General features: G+C 36.6%; 10 protein-coding genes across 10 annotated transcripts; 4 read left to right on the top strand and 6 right to left on the bottom strand.

Moving 5' to 3' along the window:
- Positions 1-275: 275 nt before the first annotated feature.
- On the bottom strand, positions 276-1,667 carry RVS167 (amphiphysin; the record flags this gene model as incomplete). The annotated part of the gene is made up of 1 exon (XM_003674083.1): positions 276-1,667. The coding sequence occupies one exon, from the start codon at positions 1,665-1,667 to the stop codon at positions 276-278; it is 1,392 nt and encodes a 463-aa protein (XP_003674131.1).
- Positions 1,668-2,236: 569 nt separating this feature from the next.
- On the top strand, positions 2,237-3,898 carry CIN10 (Cin10p; the record flags this gene model as incomplete). The annotated part of the gene is made up of 1 exon (XM_003674082.1): positions 2,237-3,898. The coding sequence occupies one exon, from the start codon at positions 2,237-2,239 to the stop codon at positions 3,896-3,898; it is 1,662 nt and encodes a 553-aa protein (XP_003674130.1).
- A 95-nt stretch (positions 3,899-3,993) lies between these two features.
- Positions 3,994-5,862, bottom strand: MUS81 (Mus81p; the record flags this gene model as incomplete). The annotated part of the gene is made up of 1 exon (XM_003674081.1): positions 3,994-5,862. One exon carries the CDS (start codon positions 5,860-5,862, stop codon positions 3,994-3,996), a length of 1,869 nt encoding a protein of 622 aa, XP_003674129.1.
- A 366-nt stretch (positions 5,863-6,228) lies between these two features.
- On the bottom strand, positions 6,229-8,757 carry EFT2 (elongation factor 2; the record flags this gene model as incomplete). Its single annotated transcript, XM_003674080.1, has 1 exon — positions 6,229-8,757. One exon carries the CDS (start codon positions 8,755-8,757, stop codon positions 6,229-6,231), a length of 2,529 nt encoding a protein of 842 aa, XP_003674128.1.
- Positions 8,758-9,999: 1,242 nt separating this feature from the next.
- Positions 10,000-10,836, top strand: ATO3 (putative ammonium permease ATO3; the record flags this gene model as incomplete). The annotated part of the gene is made up of 1 exon (XM_003674079.1): positions 10,000-10,836. One exon carries the CDS (start codon positions 10,000-10,002, stop codon positions 10,834-10,836), a length of 837 nt encoding a protein of 278 aa, XP_003674127.1.
- Positions 10,837-11,673: 837 nt separating this feature from the next.
- On the bottom strand, positions 11,674-12,009 carry RPP2B (ribosomal protein P2; the record flags this gene model as incomplete). The annotated part of the gene is made up of 1 exon (XM_003674078.1): positions 11,674-12,009. The coding sequence occupies one exon, from the start codon at positions 12,007-12,009 to the stop codon at positions 11,674-11,676; it is 336 nt and encodes a 111-aa protein (XP_003674126.1).
- Positions 12,010-12,670: 661 nt separating this feature from the next.
- On the top strand, positions 12,671-13,549 carry NCAS0A11860 (uncharacterized protein; the record flags this gene model as incomplete). Its single annotated transcript, XM_003674077.1, has 1 exon — positions 12,671-13,549. The coding sequence occupies one exon, from the start codon at positions 12,671-12,673 to the stop codon at positions 13,547-13,549; it is 879 nt and encodes a 292-aa protein (XP_003674125.1).
- Positions 13,550-14,071: 522 nt separating this feature from the next.
- Positions 14,072-14,498, top strand: COI1 (Coi1p; the record flags this gene model as incomplete). The annotated part of the gene is made up of 2 exons (XM_003674076.1): positions 14,072-14,100; positions 14,174-14,498. 2 exons carry the CDS (start codon positions 14,072-14,074, stop codon positions 14,496-14,498), a joined length of 354 nt encoding a protein of 117 aa, XP_003674124.1.
- Positions 14,499-14,716: 218 nt separating this feature from the next.
- YRA1 (RNA-binding protein YRA1) lies at positions 14,717-16,149 on the bottom strand (the record flags this gene model as incomplete). The annotated part of the gene is made up of 2 exons (XM_003674075.1): positions 14,717-15,124; positions 15,868-16,149. The coding sequence occupies 2 exons, from the start codon at positions 16,147-16,149 to the stop codon at positions 14,717-14,719; spliced, it is 690 nt and encodes a 229-aa protein (XP_003674123.1).
- A 338-nt stretch (positions 16,150-16,487) lies between these two features.
- Positions 16,488-18,401, bottom strand: ARO10 (phenylpyruvate decarboxylase ARO10; the record flags this gene model as incomplete). Its single annotated transcript, XM_003674074.1, has 1 exon — positions 16,488-18,401. The coding sequence occupies one exon, from the start codon at positions 18,399-18,401 to the stop codon at positions 16,488-16,490; it is 1,914 nt and encodes a 637-aa protein (XP_003674122.1).
- Positions 18,402-19,042: the final 641 nt, after the last annotated feature.

Genomic DNA, 19,042 nt, shown 5'->3' with positions numbered 1-19,042 from the left:
TGTCCTTTCAGTGTAGACGTGGTGGTGGCTTGTAGTGTGTACGGTACGGTTGCCTGGTAGACGGTGGGATGCTCAGCTGCAGAGGACTATTGTTGAAGATGCCAATCCAGTTATTGTTAACCAGGGAACAGCTGTCTCGAGCATCGCCGCGATTTCTCTGGGCGGCCAAATCGGGAAATACACTTGTCTTGATTTCCCGATTGGGCCAGCGATCTATTTTAAGTAAGGCACTTGATTACATACACATATAGACGACTTATACACTTGTAACTGGACTAGTTCTTGTTAAGTTGCACGTAGTTGCCCGGGAACACACCCTGTTGGCCGTTGTAGCGACCCGTCCACCACTCGTTGACGTCTGGCGTACGTTCCACGATCTCTATGACGGCGCCTGCTGGGAAACTCAAGTCCCCAGCTGCCTGGGCCTGGTATTCGTAGAGGGCAGTAACCGTCTCTCCACCTGCTGTCATGGAGCCCGCTGTGGGGGGCATGCCAGCATTGTTATAGGCAGGAGGGGCGGCAGCTGCAGCGGCGGGTGCACCATATCCTTGTGGTTGGCCTATACCCATACCTGTGGGTGCACCGGGAGACATGGGTTGTTGATAACCTGTAGCTGGAGGAGATTGCATCCCTCCGTAACCAACTTGACCCGGTGCTGTCCCGTACGCTTGTTGTTGTTGTTGTTCTTGGCCAGGATATCCTGCGGCGGCTCCTCCATACACTGGAGCACCACCCATGGCGGGGGAACCGTAACCAGAGGAATCAGATTCATTGGCACCTGCGCCAGCAGCACCATAACGTTTTCTGGTCATCTCTAGTTTGGCCTTGGAGTAACCAATCTTGAAATGTGTGATGGTCAAGGCATCCGTTTGTTCTTCGATATTACCTCTCTTGGCCATAAAAGCTTCAATGATATCACTATTTAAATCGAAGTATGGAATCTTCATATCTTGAAACTTGTTGTACAACGAGTAGAAAATGTTCAATTGCATGTAGTAAAAGGAAACAAATAATGGTTGAACAAATTGTGCCTCCAATCCGAATAATATAGGTAATTGGGTCTTCAACATTTCGTTGTAGTAATCGTATTCTTGTTGAGCAACAGCCATCTCGGCTTCAGCCTTGTACATTTTTTCTTCATCTTTGGCTGTGGGTTCCTTCTTCTTCTCATACTTATTATAAGTGTTCAATCTTCTATCCAAATCCAACTTCTTATGGTTTCTCTTCGTAGCCATCTTACGGATATAAGTGATGATTTTCAATAACTCTTGACAAGGCTTAATGATCTTATCCTCCACCAATGCTAGATCCGGCTTCAAAGTCTCTTGTAAATCAGCAACAATGGCTCTATATTGTTCACTGGCTTCAATACCTTCTGGATTGTCTTCAGGGATGGTAGCATTGGGGTCACTCATCTTACCACTAATAGGCTTAAAGATTTCCTCCATGGATTTGGCAAACCCAATCTGATGAGTTAACATCCCATTAACAGCACTGGAGTATCTCTTCGATTCCTCACTCAACTTCTTAGTTTCATCTTCTAATTCTTTAAAACGACGTTCTGCATCTTCATACACAGGATCCACAGTTTCTTCACCCATCTTGAATTTCTGACGGAAAGATTGTGGAGCCCTGGTAATGGCCTTTGTGAACCCCTTAAAACTCATTGTTTAATCCTATTTTGTAATGTACGCTCCTGATTCAATTGTATGACACTTCAAAATCTGAAATAGTTCTTTGAAAATACTTGTTTAATCACACTACAGCCTCTTAATTTAGTAGTTAGACCTTAACTTGAAGAAAAACGATCTGACCGGTACGTGTTGTTCTCGTGTTTAACCACAGGATATCTAGTTTATTGTTTTATTCCTTCCTTATTCCCTCAGCTGTGTTAATTTTCTTCTCTTTATTGGAAAATTGAAATTTCACATCAAATACGGAAAGAAGTCACCCCTATAGCTGATAGACACTCCGAGGGCTAATGACATCCTATACATTAGCATATTTTGAATATTTATCTTATTCTCTGTATACATAGGATTAATATACTTTATTTTACTATAATTTTAACCTCAGCGTGTGTGTATGCGATTAAATTGAACTCTCTTTTACTTAGTTCCGATCGCTTCCCCAAATTCGTGGCCAGCAATAAAGGTAAATACAAGAGCAAAGTCAGTAACAGCATTTTACGATATCAGGGCTTCCGTTTATCATACCAGGGTTTTGAAGGTATAACATGTCAACAAGCGAAGTTGATGATGTTTATTCAGATTTATATTCTACGTTTTCTCAGCTCACCTCGACTACAGAAAATGATATAGAGTTGCTACCATATCCAATCACTTTAAAAACCATCCTAATATTTGCAGGTGCCACTGTTGGTGGGTTGCTTTTTGGTTATGATACTGGTGTTATCTCAGGCGTGTTATTGACATTAAAACCACAAGATTTGTCACGAAGTGTCCTGACAAATTTTGATAAAGAAACGATAACATCAATAACAAGCTTTGGCTCCTTCATTGGTTCAATAATTGCATTTCCCTTGGCAGATAGATGTGGTAGAAGAAAAACTTTAGCAATTTGCTGCTTTATCTTCATTATCGCTGCGTTATGGATGGCTGGATCTACAACGTTATTATTATTAGTATTGGGACGTTTTATCGTAGGCTGTGCAGTTGGAGTGGCAGCCCAATGTGTTCCCATCTATTTGAGCGAAATTTCACCCAGTTCTATTAGAGGATTCATTTTAACTTTAAACTCGCTGGCCATCACTGGTGGACAATTATTATCTTATATTGTTGCTTATTTTTTGGCAAATGTTAATCATTCTTGGAGATATCTATTTGGTATATCCTCCATCCCCGCAATTATATTTATTCTTTTGCTAGATTTTATTCCTGAATCACCTAGATGGCTTATTAGTAAGGGAGAATTTAGTGAAGCACATAAATCACTGACGATGATTTATCCAACTGCATCTCATTATCAGGTTAATTTAAAATTGAGGAAATTAATCATTGACCTTGGAAAATTAAGGCATTATCAGGATATAGAAGAACCGTTATTAATTCGCTCCAGATCCTTTCTACGATCTTTGAATTCTTCACTTCTATCCCAAAATCGGGAACAATCGACGGCAGCTGGCGGTCCAATTCAACCACAACCATTCACTTCAATAGCAGGATTGGCATCAATTGCAGATTTAACCGCCCCAATACCGATACCACCCAGAACTTCTAAGAAGCATGTGCACAAAATGGAGGCAAGAACTAAGAGAGCTCTTATAATAGGGTGTGTATTAATGTTTTTCCAACAAATTACAGGATTTAATGCCTTCATGTATTATGCAGCAGTCATATTCTCTAAATTAAATTTGGAGAATCCATTACTACCGGCGATTCTGGTTGCGTTGACTAACTTTTTATTCACCTTTGTCGCTTTGAGATATGTGGATAAAATCGGTAAAAGATTGATGTTACTTTACACTTTAGTTGTCATGAGCATCGGCCTTTTGTTGGTATCAATTGGCTTCGATAAAAATAATATGATATTGATCCTCATATCTATTGTAATATTCGTTGGAGGTTATGCATCTGCCCTAGGAACGGTACCCTGGACTTGCGTTGAATTCTTACCTCTTAACAGAAGAGCATTTGGGTCCTCATGCATATCATGCACAAACTGGCTAACCAATGCTATCGTTGCACTATCCTATTTATCTCTAATGGATTCGATAGGGAACGGAAATACAATGTTAATATTTGCAGGATTCACTTCGTTAGCGTGGCTATTTGTGTATTTCTTTTACCCAGAAGTAAAAGGACTTTCCTTGGAAGAGATAGGAAAAGTTTTTGAACATGGCATTGATGTTCATACTGTATACAGAAACTACTATTAAATATTCAAATCATCAAAAAAAAACTGTTAATTTAAATGCAATTTTTTATATGTTATCTTATTTACCTTACTGAAAAGTTAAAAGAGATGAAATGTCTATAATGTACTGAAAACGTCGGCAATCTTTTCTGATAATCCTTTAGTAATACGTTTAGTTCCTGGTGCTTCGCCCAATTTTGAAAACATTAGCATGTTTGCTTCGTGCGGGGATTTGCACCGTTGATAGGCGTTTAAAATATGATTTAAGGTGGGAAAGATTGATTGTATGGCAATTGCCTTCTCTAATGAGACGCCCTTTATAAACATCAGCACATTTATTGTAAGTTCCCCTATGGTTCTCATTTCACTTTTGCCCATCATTTCTTGGAAGCATTCAAAGCTATGACAGCATTCAATATTACCCTTTCTTTCAAACTCACTCTTAAAGGTCTCTAGTACTTTCTTATAATCATCTTGGTTCTCCATATTATTCGGGTATAACACTAGAAGTGATTTCTTAGAATAATGATGTTCAATAACCTCATTAAGGGCGTAAATTCTTTCTACAGTCTCATCAGAATTCATGGTTCTGATCATTGAAAATTTATAATAGACCAAGATTAGCCACAGTGCTGTCTTTAATGCCTCACCCATGGTTCCAATTGAGCCTCCCATAGTTTCTTCTATTAAATAATATTTATTGGAACATCCACTTTTTTCAAGTCTATTCTTTTGTTCCATAAATCTGTTGTCCCTAATACTTGATGCTAGGTCATCCAAACGTTTTCTTTCCACGATGGTATTCAATACACATTGGCATCCTGTACGTTTATTCTTTGCAACCCATAATATATCACCTAAAGCAAGTTGCCGTATTTCATTTTTCATTCCCTTTCGAGCAAATGCATTTGAGAAGAACTCTCGATCATTTTGGGATTTCACCTCTCTATGATCAATAATTGGATAGACTTCGTAGCTTCCTTTAACCCACAACTCGTAGCTGACCCCATTAAATCTTTTTCTAAAAGTATTTTTAGATGGGACACTGGATGGACTCTTTCCAGAAGGTACAGTGGGGTTTCTGTTTGGGGTCAGGGCCCGGTTAGTACCAATGGGTGTACCAGTTGATTCGAACGTATAATCAATAAACGATGAGTTTGGTTTTCCTTGCCTAAATGATGGTGATAATTTCTCCTTCTCAAGTAGTTCACTCAGGTTTGCTGTTGTTTCAATATCTCTCATTGAGTTATCTCGACTTCCTTCTTTCTCCCTTTCTCTTTGAAAAACTATTCCATCTGCTGTCTTTAAAGTTTCAGCTAAGGTTACTCCTTCCTCAGTTAATGAATACCTCTTTGGGCGACCAACCTCTACTATTAAATTGTGTTTCTTTAACGAGTTAATTGACGACCAAGAACCATAGAACTCCTTTGTTGCAAAATTTCCCTCCATACTATGATCAGTATACTTTTGAGCTGATGTTATCACTTCCTCCTTGGAATATCCACGTTTTACTGCTCTTAATTCTAATAGCCCTAAAAGAATTGCATACCCACCCGATCGTTTCTTTGGGATATACACTTTTTTTCTTTGCTTTTTAGGAGGTTGAGTATCCGTTGTTTGACTGATTTGTTCCTTATTGCTATCTGTTCGTAATGCTGTTCTCGATCTCTTCGTACCAGTTGGAACATCTCTTGCAGCTTTCGGCTCTGGTGGCCGTATTCCACGTTCATTGCAATATTCTTGTATTTTGGCTTCAAGTCTTGAGATTATAGTAGCACCTATCCCCTTAACCTTCTTCAAATCACCTGGGTAGTAAAATATTCCATCAGTATCATTTAAATTCTTCTTTGCTTTTGAGTATGTGATTTGAAGTTGCTCTTGTCGTGGGGAAAGCTCATCTATTAATTCCTGGAGGAATTTTGAATATAGATCTTTCAAATTCTCTGGCAAAAATTCATCATTTGACAAAGGTTCCAGTATCCTCATTATCTGAACTATATTTGTTCAAAGGCATACGGTATTATCCTTCTTCGAACTCGATGCCTTTGGAACAGATTTGAAGGTTACGAAATTGAGTTTCTTAACGCGTAAGTAACATTTTAACTCCAGAAAAATAACAATACATAAAGATGACAAAGGCACATCTTCGATAACTGATTAAAAACTGAATAGTTCCCACATACGTTAAAATGAATATTTCCTTATATATTAAGGTCTGGTATGTATATATAATAGAACAAAACACATTTACATGAATAAAATATGACAAAATAGAACATTAAACAAAGTTAAAGAATAAAAGTAATGACGACTACAAACAAATAATGAAACAACAATATAATTATATGCTGCTTACAATTTGTCGTAGTATTCTTGCCAGCCTGGAACGACATCCTTCATACCATGTCTCTTACGAGCAGCAGTGACAATTTCACCAGCCTTGGAGGTTGGGTCCAATGGGTCACTACCTAAAGTAGCCCAATGGTCGAACACCATTTGTGGGAAAGCTTGACCACCAGTAGCTTGTCTTAATTCACCAGTGAAACCGAAAGATTCGTTAACTGGCAAGTAAGCCTTGACGGTAAACAATGGAGTACCTGGTCTTTGTTCTTCAGAGACAACTTGACCTCTCTTCTTGTTTAAGACGGAGTAAATACCACCGACAGCGGATTCAGGACATTGAATTTCAACTAAGAAAACAGGTTCTTGAATCTTTGGTTCAGCCAATAAGAAACCAGCGTAAGTAGCTCTTCTCATGGTTGGAATGATTTGACCACCACCTCTGTGGATAGCATCAGCATGTAAGGTGACATCCAAGATGTTAACTCTAACGGATCTCATTTGTTCACCGAAAATTGGACCTTCCTTGGTAGCCCATTGGAAAGCAGCAACAACGGAATCCTTGATTTCGTTCAAGTATTGAACAGCCTTAGTTTGGTCAACAACCAAATTTGGACCGTTACCGTCTGGACCGAAACACCAGATCTTTCTGGCATCAGTGACATCCCAGCCGAATTCATCAGCCATAACTCTAGCTCTAGCCTTTAGATCATCTCTTGGGTTAATCTTACCACTTTCAATAGCCAAAGAAACTTCTTCGTCAATTGGTTCAGCCTTCAAGTAGATTCTGTTATGCTTGTTTGGAGACTTAGACAAAGCAGTTTGAGAAGATTCAGCTTCGACAGTTTCTCTGTAGGCAACAACAGGTGGAGAAATCTTCAATGGAACACCTGCGTGATCGTTTTCTAGATCTTGTAGACAAATTTCCAAATGCAATTCACCGGTACCAGCAACAATATGTTCACCAGTTTCAGCCATGTAAGTCAAGACACATGGATCAGATTTAGACAATCTCTTCAAACCTTCAACCAACTTTGGTAAATCGTTAGCGTTCTTAACTTCAACAGCAACTTGCACAACTGGAGAGACAGAGAACTTCATGACCTTCATGTTGTGAGCGGCTTCATCAGTAGTCAAAGTACCACTCTTCAATAAGAATTGATCGATACCGACTAAACCGATAATGTTACCAGCTGGACAGTCATCGATTGGTTCGACGAATCTACCCATCATTAAGACAACTCTTTGAATAGCCTTGACGAATAAATCATCCTTCTTACCTGGAACGTAGTTTGGACCTTGGATTCTAACCTTTTGACCAGACTTAACAGTACCAGCGAAAACTCTACCGAAAGCGTAGAATCTACCCTTATCAGAGGTTGGCACCATCTTGGAAACGTACAACATCAAGTCAGCCTTTGGATCACATCTCTTGATAGCCATACAGTTAGCATCGTCAGCTGGACCTTCGTATAATTGTTCAGCTCTGTAAGCTTGAGCGGTAACTGGAGATGGTAAGTTCATAACAATCATTTCCAATAAGGCATCAGCAGCTGGCAAGAACTTCTTCATGACGGTCTTCAACAAAGCCTTACCTTCTTGGTCCTTTTCGTCACCCTTCAAGTTAATTTCCAACTTTTCTAACAAGACTGGAATTTCATCCTTCTTGAAGTTCATGATAGCAGCGAATAATCTGAAGATTGGGTCCAAGACGAACATGTTGAAAGCTCTTTCTAATTGCTTACCATCAGCATCAGTTTCCTTGTTAGTCCACTTCTTAGTCTTTGGGTTGAAGTAAGAGTCACCCCATAATCTTTCCATCATCTTAACCTTGTCAACACCAAACTTCTTAGCGTATCTTTGAGCGAATTGACGGATGGTGAAAGCCCAACCATGTAAACCGGAACCGAAAGCCACGGTACCCTTGGATGGGTAAACTTGAACGTCACCTAAGATTTCATCAGCATAAGTGGAGATGATAACGTTAACGGATTCAACAGTTCTGGAGAAAGATTGGTATAAATCTTCCTTGGAAACTTGCAATTCCAATAAAGCTCTGTCAACCTTGTTAATACAGACAACAGGCTTAATTCTTTCACCCAAAGCTTGTCTCAAGACGGTTTCAGTTTGGACACAGACACCTTCAACGGTATCGACGACAACTAAAGCACCATCAGTGACTCTTAAAGCGGCAGTAACTTCTGAAGAGAAATCGACGTGACCTGGGGAATCGATCAAGTTAATTAAGAAAGCATTACCTTCGGTCTTTTGAGCGATGTCCTTAACATCTTCATCTGGCATTTCAGAGTATAAAGAAATAGCGGTAGACTTAATAGTAATACCTCTTTCTTGTTCATCCTTTCTGGTATCCATGAAACGGGCTTCACCAGCCTTAGCAGCGGAGATAATACCAGCCTTTTGGACTAGAGAATCGGTCAAAGTAGATTTACCATGATCGACGTGAGCAATAACGGACATGTTACGAACATTGGTAACAGTGTCCATTAAGGAACGCATTTGGTCAACAGTGAAAGCAACCATTTTTAATGTGTGTTTTGGTTTATTGAGTTCGGGGAATTAAAACAAGAAATAAATAAAAAATGTTAAAAAAGAATTGAAGATAATTGAAAACAAGTAGAGAGCTAAGCATTGTTTCTCGAAGACGTGTTAATTCAAAGGTGTATATAAATTGAAAAAAAATCTATAATTTGAACTGAAAAATTTTCTCCCTAAAATATTTGGGAAACAATGCTGCATAAGAGAGGGTAACCCTTATTTCTGAAAATTTAGATCTATATGAAAATCTTGAATTTTTTTTTTGCGTCTGTGAAAACATTGGAACGACAGGCGTGCCCAAAACAGTTGAGCCATCAACTGGGTAACAAACAAAAATGTTAACTTCTTGTTTAGTCTCCCCTAATTTATATAGGAGATGGGGCGAGTTACATGGACTCAAATAAGAGTAAACCGCAAATTTTGAAGAAAGATTTCTAATAAATTGGGACAACACTTTCGATTGAATTTTTTAAGGTAACAAATGATGCAATGATCTCCAACTGATGCGCAAATAATTGGGGATGTGGAGTTTGTTTTCTTGCTATAATTACGTGGACTAAGCTATATACGTAATTTCTCTTTAGTTACTATTTATAACATTATAATAAAATAGGGAGAGACTATTAGCTGATTGTGGAATCATGCCATGCCTACGCCAAGGAAAATAATAAGGTTCGGGATAAGGCACAACGGCTCCCATTACAGTTGCAGCTCCTGGAAGGCTCGATTTTCCCACATGTTTCCCGTTCCACCGAGCCTGTAGAAAGCTATTTTAGGAGCTGTGCATCCCTTTAATAATACATTACTGATCCTTCTGTATGTCGGAGTTGTAGTACCAGAAGGTGAGCGCTTGTTTGCCATTGGCCTGTAAGAGCCGATTGTCCGCTCCGATTATTTGACCCCTCCTTTTCGCTGATTTAATCATGGTGGAAATCGTGCTTTCTGCGGAAACTTCTGACTGCCAGCACATGGGCTCTGGGTGTTGCCCGAGAAAACCTGCAGGCCCGTGAATTACCTCAGCAGAAAATCTTGGAGAAAACTCGCAAAAAGAAAAGAAGCCTGGTGAAATACTGCACGGCAGAAACAAAATGAAAAAAACTGATTGTTTGGCTTTTATGCTAAATATTTAAATAATTGAAAATAGACCATTTTCCCATTATCTTTGGAAAAATAGGATCGTTGCGATCCGTTGAGTATTCTTAATTAACTTAATTACCTCTTATTGTAATGACTATAACAACAAAACTATCGAAATTATTTCATATGACCTCTTCCTCTTCTTCTTCTATTGAAAAGGTTCCTAACTTAGACCCAGAACAAATGCCGGTTCAAAGTGACTCTGATGCACCAAGGGTTTGTGAAATTTATTCCAACAGCGAATATATAACCTTTGGTGATAAAGTTTTCAGACGTTCTGATTTTCTAGATGCTATTGGAGATGATCGTCGTTCTAATAACGGATCACGTTTTAGAAAATTAGCCAACCCAGTCCCATTAGGTTTAGCATCCTTCTCCCTTTCATGTTTAGTTCTTTCTTTGATCAATGCTAATGTTCGTGGTGTTACCAATAATAAATTAGCCATCAGTTTATACATGTTCTTCGGTGGTGCTATCGAATTATTTGCCGGTTTATTATGTTTTGTTACAGGTGACACTTTCTCCATGACAGTATTCAGTTCCTTCGGTGGGTTCTGGATCAGTTGGGGTTGTATCAATACAGACCAATTTCATAGTATAACGGGTTACGGTGCAGACACTACACAATTAAATAATGCCATTGGGTTTTTCCTAGCAGGTTGGACAGTCTTCACATTTTTAATGCTAATGTGCACATTGAAAAATTCATGGGGGTTATTCTTATTATTATTTTTCCTTGATTTGACATTCTTAATGTTATGCATTGGTTCATTCATCAATAATAATCACGTCAAGATGGCAGGTGGTTATTTCGGTATCTTAAGTAGTATGTGTGGTTGGTATTCCCTTTACGCAATGGTCGTGTCCCCAGATAATTCATACTTCCCATTTGATGCTTACATGATGCCAAACGCACCAACAGCCTGATTATCATCACTATGAAAATAAATCGATATTCGGAACCAAAAACTATTTAATTACTGTATAATTTAAGATGACTTATAGAAACATAATTTAATTCAAACGTAAAAAAAAATACATAATTTCATCACTACCATTATATTTATCCGAAATTATGATTTGAATTTATTGTTATACGTTTTACTCGATATTACAAATCATGCTTAAATTATTTGAACTTGTTAATTTTTATCACATAACATGTTTATTTTAAATTTTTGACTTGTAATGAGGGAATAAAAGGTCGAAGAGTTTTGTTGAGCTCTTACACTAATATTTGAATCACAAGGTTTTTATTTATACTTTAGACCTAAAGATTGAAATTTTGATCATTTTCAAAATTTCATATTTTAGAATACATCCTTTTTAAAATAAATAATATTTCTTTACTACCTAAATTCCTTCTAAATTCCAGATTTAAACTAACCAAAAACTGTTTTAAAAACTCCTTTTTGAATCAAGTGCTTATTCAAAACACTTCAGTAATAATTGTTAATCACAAGCCACTTTTCCAGTATTGACAAAGAGTTTAGTGACAGTTTGCTACCAAGGTTAGTCTCAGTGCATTAACAGATATTTTGCTAATCTTTCTTAAATATATATATATAATCAACCTATAAAACGGCCATTAGCGTCAATTGGAAACTGGTGACAGTAAGTACGTAGCTATACAATTCAATTTCATTCTTGGTGTTCAGTAGATTGTTTGTATTAACATTTATAAAATAATTGATAAATAGAAATACATAACATGAAGGAAGTAATATGACATAAAAATTTAAAATTTATTTATGTTTAATTCCCTTAATCGAAAAGACCGAAACCCATGTCATCATCGGATTCTTCCTTAGCTTCTTCTTCCTTTTCTTCAGCAGCGGCACCAGCAGCACCAGATGAAGCACCACCAACAGCAGCACCACCAGTAGCGACACCACCAGCTGGAACGGAAGCGAACTTTTGAGCACCAGCAGCAATGATTTCATCTAGAGAACCCTTACCTTCCAAAGAAGACAACAAGGAGTTGATTCTAGTTTCATCAACTTCTAGACCAACAGAGTCAATAACAGACTTGATGTCGGCAGCGGATGGGGCAGCGTTACCACCTTGAACTAATAATAAGTAAGCAGCTAAGTATTTCATTTCTTCTTTGGTTTTTCGGATGAAATAATCGATTTAAGCAAAAAATAAGCAGACTATTCCTTAATTCCTTTGTAACTAACAATTGGTAGAATACGTTGAAACTTTTCAAAATTTAGTACAATACTATCTTCGCAAAAAATTTCCAAGATCCCATATTTTTTTTGCTTGCTCATTTCTAACGATTAGTTCTGAGAATTTCACATGTCTGTGAAAATTTCAGAACAAATCACGTGATCTCAAAACTTCATTGTTTCAGTTCGAATATAAAACAAAATTTAATAGAAAAAAATTTAATAAGTCTAATTTGGTTTGCTAAAAAAGGAACTATAATTATTGTTTACTAGCAGAGGTTTGAATTACTTTAACTTCAAGCGCAATTTTGCCCTGAAACTTTCAAAATGATTCGCTTGCTCGGCGCTTGGGCGCGATTTTCTCGAGAAGCGTTTGTTTGAGTCAAAATCTTTGAAAAAGTCATGCTGAAAAAGAAACAAACGGCAGTTTTTCGAGATGAGAAAGATATTTACAGAGATCTCTTCAAATTCCATATTCAACAAGAACTTGTTCTAATCTGAACCTTATATAACTTGAGACACTCTTAGCATTATAGTTTTAGAAAAACTAACAACAAAAAGCAACTTTAAATTATAGACTTTATAATAGAATGAGTGAAAGTATAGACCACCCAATTGAAAAAAGTAGTGTTCAAAATGCATTAAGTGATATAGTTAATGGGTCCATAGCAGGTGCATTCGGTAAAATTATCGAATATCCATTCGACACAGTCAAGGTTAGACTGCAAACACAAGGATCACATATTTTCCCCACAACATGGTCTTGCATCAAATATACATACCACAATGAAGGTGTATGGAGAGGGTTTTTCCAAGGAATAGGATCTCCATTATTTGGTGCAGCATTAGAGAATGCTACATTATTTGTTTCTTATAACCAATGTTCCAATGTATTGGAAAAATTCACTAATGTTTCACCATTATCAAATATCCTTCTTTCTGGGGCGTTTGCTGGTTCATGTGCAAGTTTTGTTCTGACTCCAGTGGAATTAATCAAATGTAAGTTACAAGTCTCCAATTTGCAGACAGCTGTTGAAGGACAAATAAAACATACCAAAATAATACCAACATTAATGTATGTCCTTAGAGAAAAAGGTATACTAGGATTATGGCAAGGTCAATCAAGCACATTTATCAGAGAATCCTTAGGAGGGGTGGCATGGTTTGCAACTTATGAAGTAATGAAACAGGGATTAAAGGATAGACGTAAAGATACTGAAAATAAAACATGGGAATTATTAGTTAGTGGGGCCAGTGCAGGTTTAGCGTTCAATGCAAGTATCTTTCCAGCAGACACAGTGAAGTCAATGATGCAAACTGAACATATAACATTAATAAATGCAGTAAAGAAAGTATTGACCACATACGGGATAACAGGGTTTTATAGAGGTTTAGGAATCACTTTGATTAGAGCTGTTCCTGCTAATGCCACTGTCTTCTATATGTACGAAACTTTATCAAAGATGTAATAATATTGCATGTAAATAGAGATACCATTTTTAACTAATGATAGATTTTTAATTCAATGATTAATTCTCTCTTCTTCGTTTCTTTTCACTCAGTATTATTCGACATCTGTGAGTTGACATCCGTTATTTGGGATAATTCAATAATTTCGTTAGAGATTCTAATAAAAAGGCCATAGTGGTTGTGTTTTAGTGTTTATATACAATACATTTCAAGTCGAGAATTCTTTTCAATTGATTTAACTGATCCTGACGTGAAATTGAGTCTTTATCAAATCAAGCGGTAACCAGTAAAGAAAAAACCAATCATAAATTTCTTGCCTGAACACTACCTTTTGAAATAATAAAAGGCTCAATGACATATATAGGTTGCTCTCATCTCTTCAACTTTCTTTTGGAGGGCGCTCTGTGTCCGCTAAAGTTCCTTCCGGGATTGAAAATGAAGGAGGCTTTAAAGGTTTAACCCAAAGACATTTTATTAACCACTTTCTTATGTCAACGAGTAAACTAGACATAATAAACGCAATGTCAACGAATCCTTTTAGAAACCTAGGGTATGTCTTCAAGAAAAGAAATACATTATGACTGCGTCTACTAACATGCATTGATCGTTTCGATATTTGACAGGAAAAATGTACTTTTGATTACAGGAGTTGGGATTGGTTCAATTTATTTGGCAAAAGTAGTAATAAAACGAAGGAGAGATGCCAAGTTTCAACCAAAGGCAATATATTCAAATAAACCAGGCACTATGGGTGATCTCAAAAATAAGGATCCTAGTGTATCATACTATGAAAATCTAGCACAAGTCAAACCAGGGTTTCCTATCCATAAAGATGGAGAGGATAAAGTACCCGCAAGGAAAAGTAAGTATGAAGCAAGTGGATTGAGTGCCGTTACAAGGAAGAGGGGCGACAAATTAGGATTTCTTGATAGAAGGAGAAATGAATAATGAATTCCACAATCCGTCTCTTACAGATTATTATGTAGATCTTTCAAAGGAAAAATTTCCCTTCATGTAAAAACTAAAATTATTATATTCATTAAAACTTATATAAACTACAAAATTGAACCCATTCACAGATAAACCAGTATAGATGTCACATATCAAATGCAAAACATATTATACAAATTCTCTGCAGGGACTCCATAAAATGTTACACGAACCTATTATTTCTTTTCGAAATAATCAGCCATTTCTTTATCCAAATCTTCTAAACTCTTCTTGGCTGGTCTTTCCTTCTTTTGCTTACGGTTGTTCTTAACAGCGGCAGCTTTCTTATTTGGAGCTCTTGGATTTCTCTTTGTATTAGTTTGTGGAGTGATAATCTTCTTGGTTGGTAGAGGTTGAATTCTACCGACTAATGAGGAAGCTGGTGCTTGATTTGGATCAACAATCAAATTCAATACTAATCTAGATCTACCACCATCAATTGGAGCACCATTAAATTTAGTAACAGCAACCTTAGCTTGTTGGGCATTTCTGAAAGTAATGTTGGCCATACCAGTAGATTGACCTCTTTCATTATAACTTAATAAAACTCTTTGGACACCACCGACTTGAGAAGCAAAAAATTCCTATAATAGTAAAAAAAAAATTAATACATATTTGTTAGTCAACATTTTCTTTGAAATGTAGGATAATCTGGGTCTTGCTAAGAAAAAATGAAAAAAATGAAGGAAAGTAAAGATAGCATTCATTGAGAAACAAAATAATGGTTGATTCATATTAATTCTTTCTTATGGAATAGGTAATTCAGAAAGAATATTTCTAATACAGGTGGTTTCATTAGGTCCGGACATTCATGCTCACTAAGATAAATTGAGTTCACAGTCAATTCTGGAACTTGGTCAAAGTGCTGATGTATAGACATCACATCGTATCTGGTACTAATATTATAGATCTTGATTAACGTCATCCCTCATGAAAGATTACAAAATTAATTGCTCCATCAAAAACGATTAATCAATAACATAACTCCGAAGCATAAAAAGGATCATAAAATACCTCAACCTACAATAGTAGGTTAATTGATAATATGCAGATACAATATAGCACAGCTCAACACAGTAAATATATTAGCTCTAACGTGAATTCTCCCGAAGTCATGTCTTTAGCTCGAATATTACATCGGGACCCAGTCACTGATAAAAGAAGATATCAATAATACTATCTTTTTTCCTTTCTTTCCTCCCTTCCATTCATTCTCTCAAAAAACGCAAACCCAAATATATTTAGTACGATCGTATCCACACGATATCATACTATAGATTAAGAGGATAATCATTTACTCCAAATAATCAAATACATTGGAACATACTCTAACAGCATCCTGTTTAATATCTCTTGGCAAACCTTCGACATTGACCTTAACTTCCCTTTGAGAATCTAATAACTTAGAGACTCTAGCAACAGGAGCTCTAACGACTCTTTGTCTAACGGAAGGATTTCTGACAGCTGGCCCACGACGTTGAGTGTTAACTTGCTTGGAAGCCTTTCTTGGAGCGGCGTTACGTCCACGGTTGCTGGCTTGACGAGGTCTGTTGCTAGCTCTCTTATTACCGATAATTTCGTCTAGGGATTGATCTAAGTTTGCAGACATTGTTTAAGATTTCAACTAATTTGTGAGGGATGAGATTTTTGTCCTTTTTAGAATAAAATTTGAATTTATTAATTCGTTTTAAAGATATTAAAATTCTAAATTTGTCTTGTTTGTTAGCGAAGGAAGAAAAAATTCGGACAAGGAAAGGAATGGCCGAAATGTTGCCGCCTTTTATATTTTTCTTTCGTGAATTGAAATTTTTCAAACCACCGTGGCGCAAATAAAATATTTGGTTACCTGTCTTTCACCCGCCATTTTAAATTTTAAGTTAATCAACGTCAAAATAATTTGTGTTTAATTACTTAGTACCTACATAATATATAGTTTGGTAATTGTATTTATTTTTTACTTCTTTTGAAGGCTGCTGCATCCACCATAGATTGTAACTGCTTTGGGAAATCCATAACATCCAATTTAACTTCTAGTAGTTCTATTAAATTATCTCTCTTCTTATACTTCAAGTCTTCCAAAATACGATCCAATTCTGAACGAGTCTCAACTAATGTATTCATGGTATACTTATTATCGAAGTCACCAAAGGCCTCAAATAATTTAGTCCATTTCCAAGGCATAATATCATTATAACTTCTCGTTGGTCCCTTTATAGCTCTTTCGATCGTATACCCATTATTATTCAAAAGGATAATTTCAATTGGGATCTTGTTACGTAGCATAGTTGTTAATTCTTGTACGGTCATTTGAGCTGCACCATCACCCTCAAATAAAATTAATCTTGGCTGATATGAATGTTCTTTTCCATTAGCAATTAAATGAGATTTGGGGAAATCTTGCATTGCAATACCAACGCCCATTGAGGCAGGTAAGGCCATTCCAATGGAAAGAAAAAAACCTTGCGATATATATTTCAATTGAGAAGGAAAGATAAAATCACGAAGTGCAAATTGAAATGAACCTGTTTCACAAACCACAACGTCTCCATCATTAAAGTAACTAGGGATCTTATTTTGTAAATGGGTTTGCGTAACTTTAAGTTCTGACGAGGACTCCTGTGGTAAACAAATTTCTTCTTGAGAGAATCGTGCTACGTTAGTTGGATAGTTGAAGTTTAAATTTGTTGGCTCAAGTTTCTCTAACAATCTCTTCAAAATAGGAACAAAATGGACACCTTTAAAGAGCTTTTCTTCATTAATCTTAAAGTCAAAGAATCTGACATACTCAGGATGTAATTCAACTATTTTGGCATTTTCATTATATTTATAAGTGTAATGACCATTATTAATCTCGTTTACGTTAATACCAAAGTGTAAAACCAAATCACATTGTAAAAATCTTTCAGTGACTGAACAAATACCTTCATTCCCATTATATAGACCCATATATTTTGGGTTTGATTCATCAATAACTGATTTGCCCATAACTGTTGAAAAATTCCACATTGACGTCATCTTGATCAATTTATTTAATTCTGGGGCACATCCAAATCTATCAGTCAGTACATCTCCAATAATAGCTGGGGTTTTACTGTCATAAATGCATTGTAGTAAAAGTTGTGTAACTTCTTCCAATTCCAATGATGGAACCTCAGGGATGGCATTTTCCAAAGTGATTACCGGATTAGAAACTAAATTGGAGGGGTTAACCAACATATCTGAAAAATCAGCGGGAACAAAGATATAGCCAGGCTTTGAATATTTATAGATGTCAAAAATGACTTTATCAACTTCATCACAAGCTGTCTCAATATTGTCTAAATATGCCACAGAACAGGCTAATTTATCCCTTACCATTTCTGAATAGACTCTATGATTAGGCCCAATAAAGTTTGAATCTTTCAACTTTGGTACTAAATGATGTATGTTACGTGTATGGTAGTCATCAGAACGAGAGTCAACTGAACGAGTGACACCAACAATATGTAAAACCTTAACGTCTTCCGCAAAGGCACCGGCAACCCCATTCATGGCACTTAGTTCACCCACTCCGTAAGTAGTAATTAGACAACTCATTTTATTTGAATAACGAGAATAACCATCGGCAGCATAGGCAGCATTCAGTTCATTACATGTCCCAATCCATCTGAGACCCTGAGAGATTAAACTTGGAGTATAGAGGTATTCCAATAAAGAAAGGTTAAAATCACCTGGGACCCCAAATATTGATTTTGTACCAGCTGTTAAGATTCTCTGTAATAGATACTCCCCAAATGGGATACCATCTCTTGCAGTAGTAGTATTTGGTTGGAAACTATTATAGTTACCTATTAATTCTTGGGAAAGTGGAACTGTCAACATTTTACTTTAAATGATATATTTTCTTTTAAATAAACACTTCTCTAGTTATAGTAATATTTGTAAGTCCTAAGTGAGAGACAAAAACCAAGCAAAGGTCCAACAATTAGAAGCAAACTGATTATTTGACTCATTTTAATAGTTGTTGAAACATAAATGGAGGTAGTTGTGAACGTGATAGATCAGGTGTCAATTGGGACGTTTTGTAAACATCGAAAATGCCAGGGTCATCATTCCGTGAATAACCGATCACTACTTGAATATGAGAACGTAATAGCCGCCCAGGTTCTCCATTTCGGTAATCCACGGCTATGAACGGATAAGGCTGAAAAAGTCATCCATTCAACAATAATTGGTTGCATTTCAACAATCTTTTTCAAAACAACATTTAACACATAGCTTAATGTTTGCCTTAGATAATAGTATAGACTTTTTCTATGCCTTCCCTTGTATATTGAGTAGATCGTGATGGTAAGTACGTAGGGGTTCTTTGTTCTATCTTTTAAAGCGGTTAAGGAAATCTAAATTTTTTAGCGGCATAGGAGATCACAACAGAGAATTCGCAGGCGATTGAAAAGGAGTCTTTTGGACACAAGAGTATTAGCAAGCAGTTCAAAAGTCTGTTCAAGCTGACATTCAAAAAA

This window comes from Naumovozyma castellii, chromosome 1, assembly GCF_000237345.1.
Source record: "Naumovozyma castellii chromosome 1, complete genome".
NCBI lineage: Eukaryota > Fungi > Ascomycota > Saccharomycetes > Saccharomycetales > Saccharomycetaceae > Naumovozyma > Naumovozyma castellii.
The sequence above is the reverse complement of the archived record's forward strand: the minus strand, read 5'-3'. Positions and strand labels throughout refer to the sequence as shown.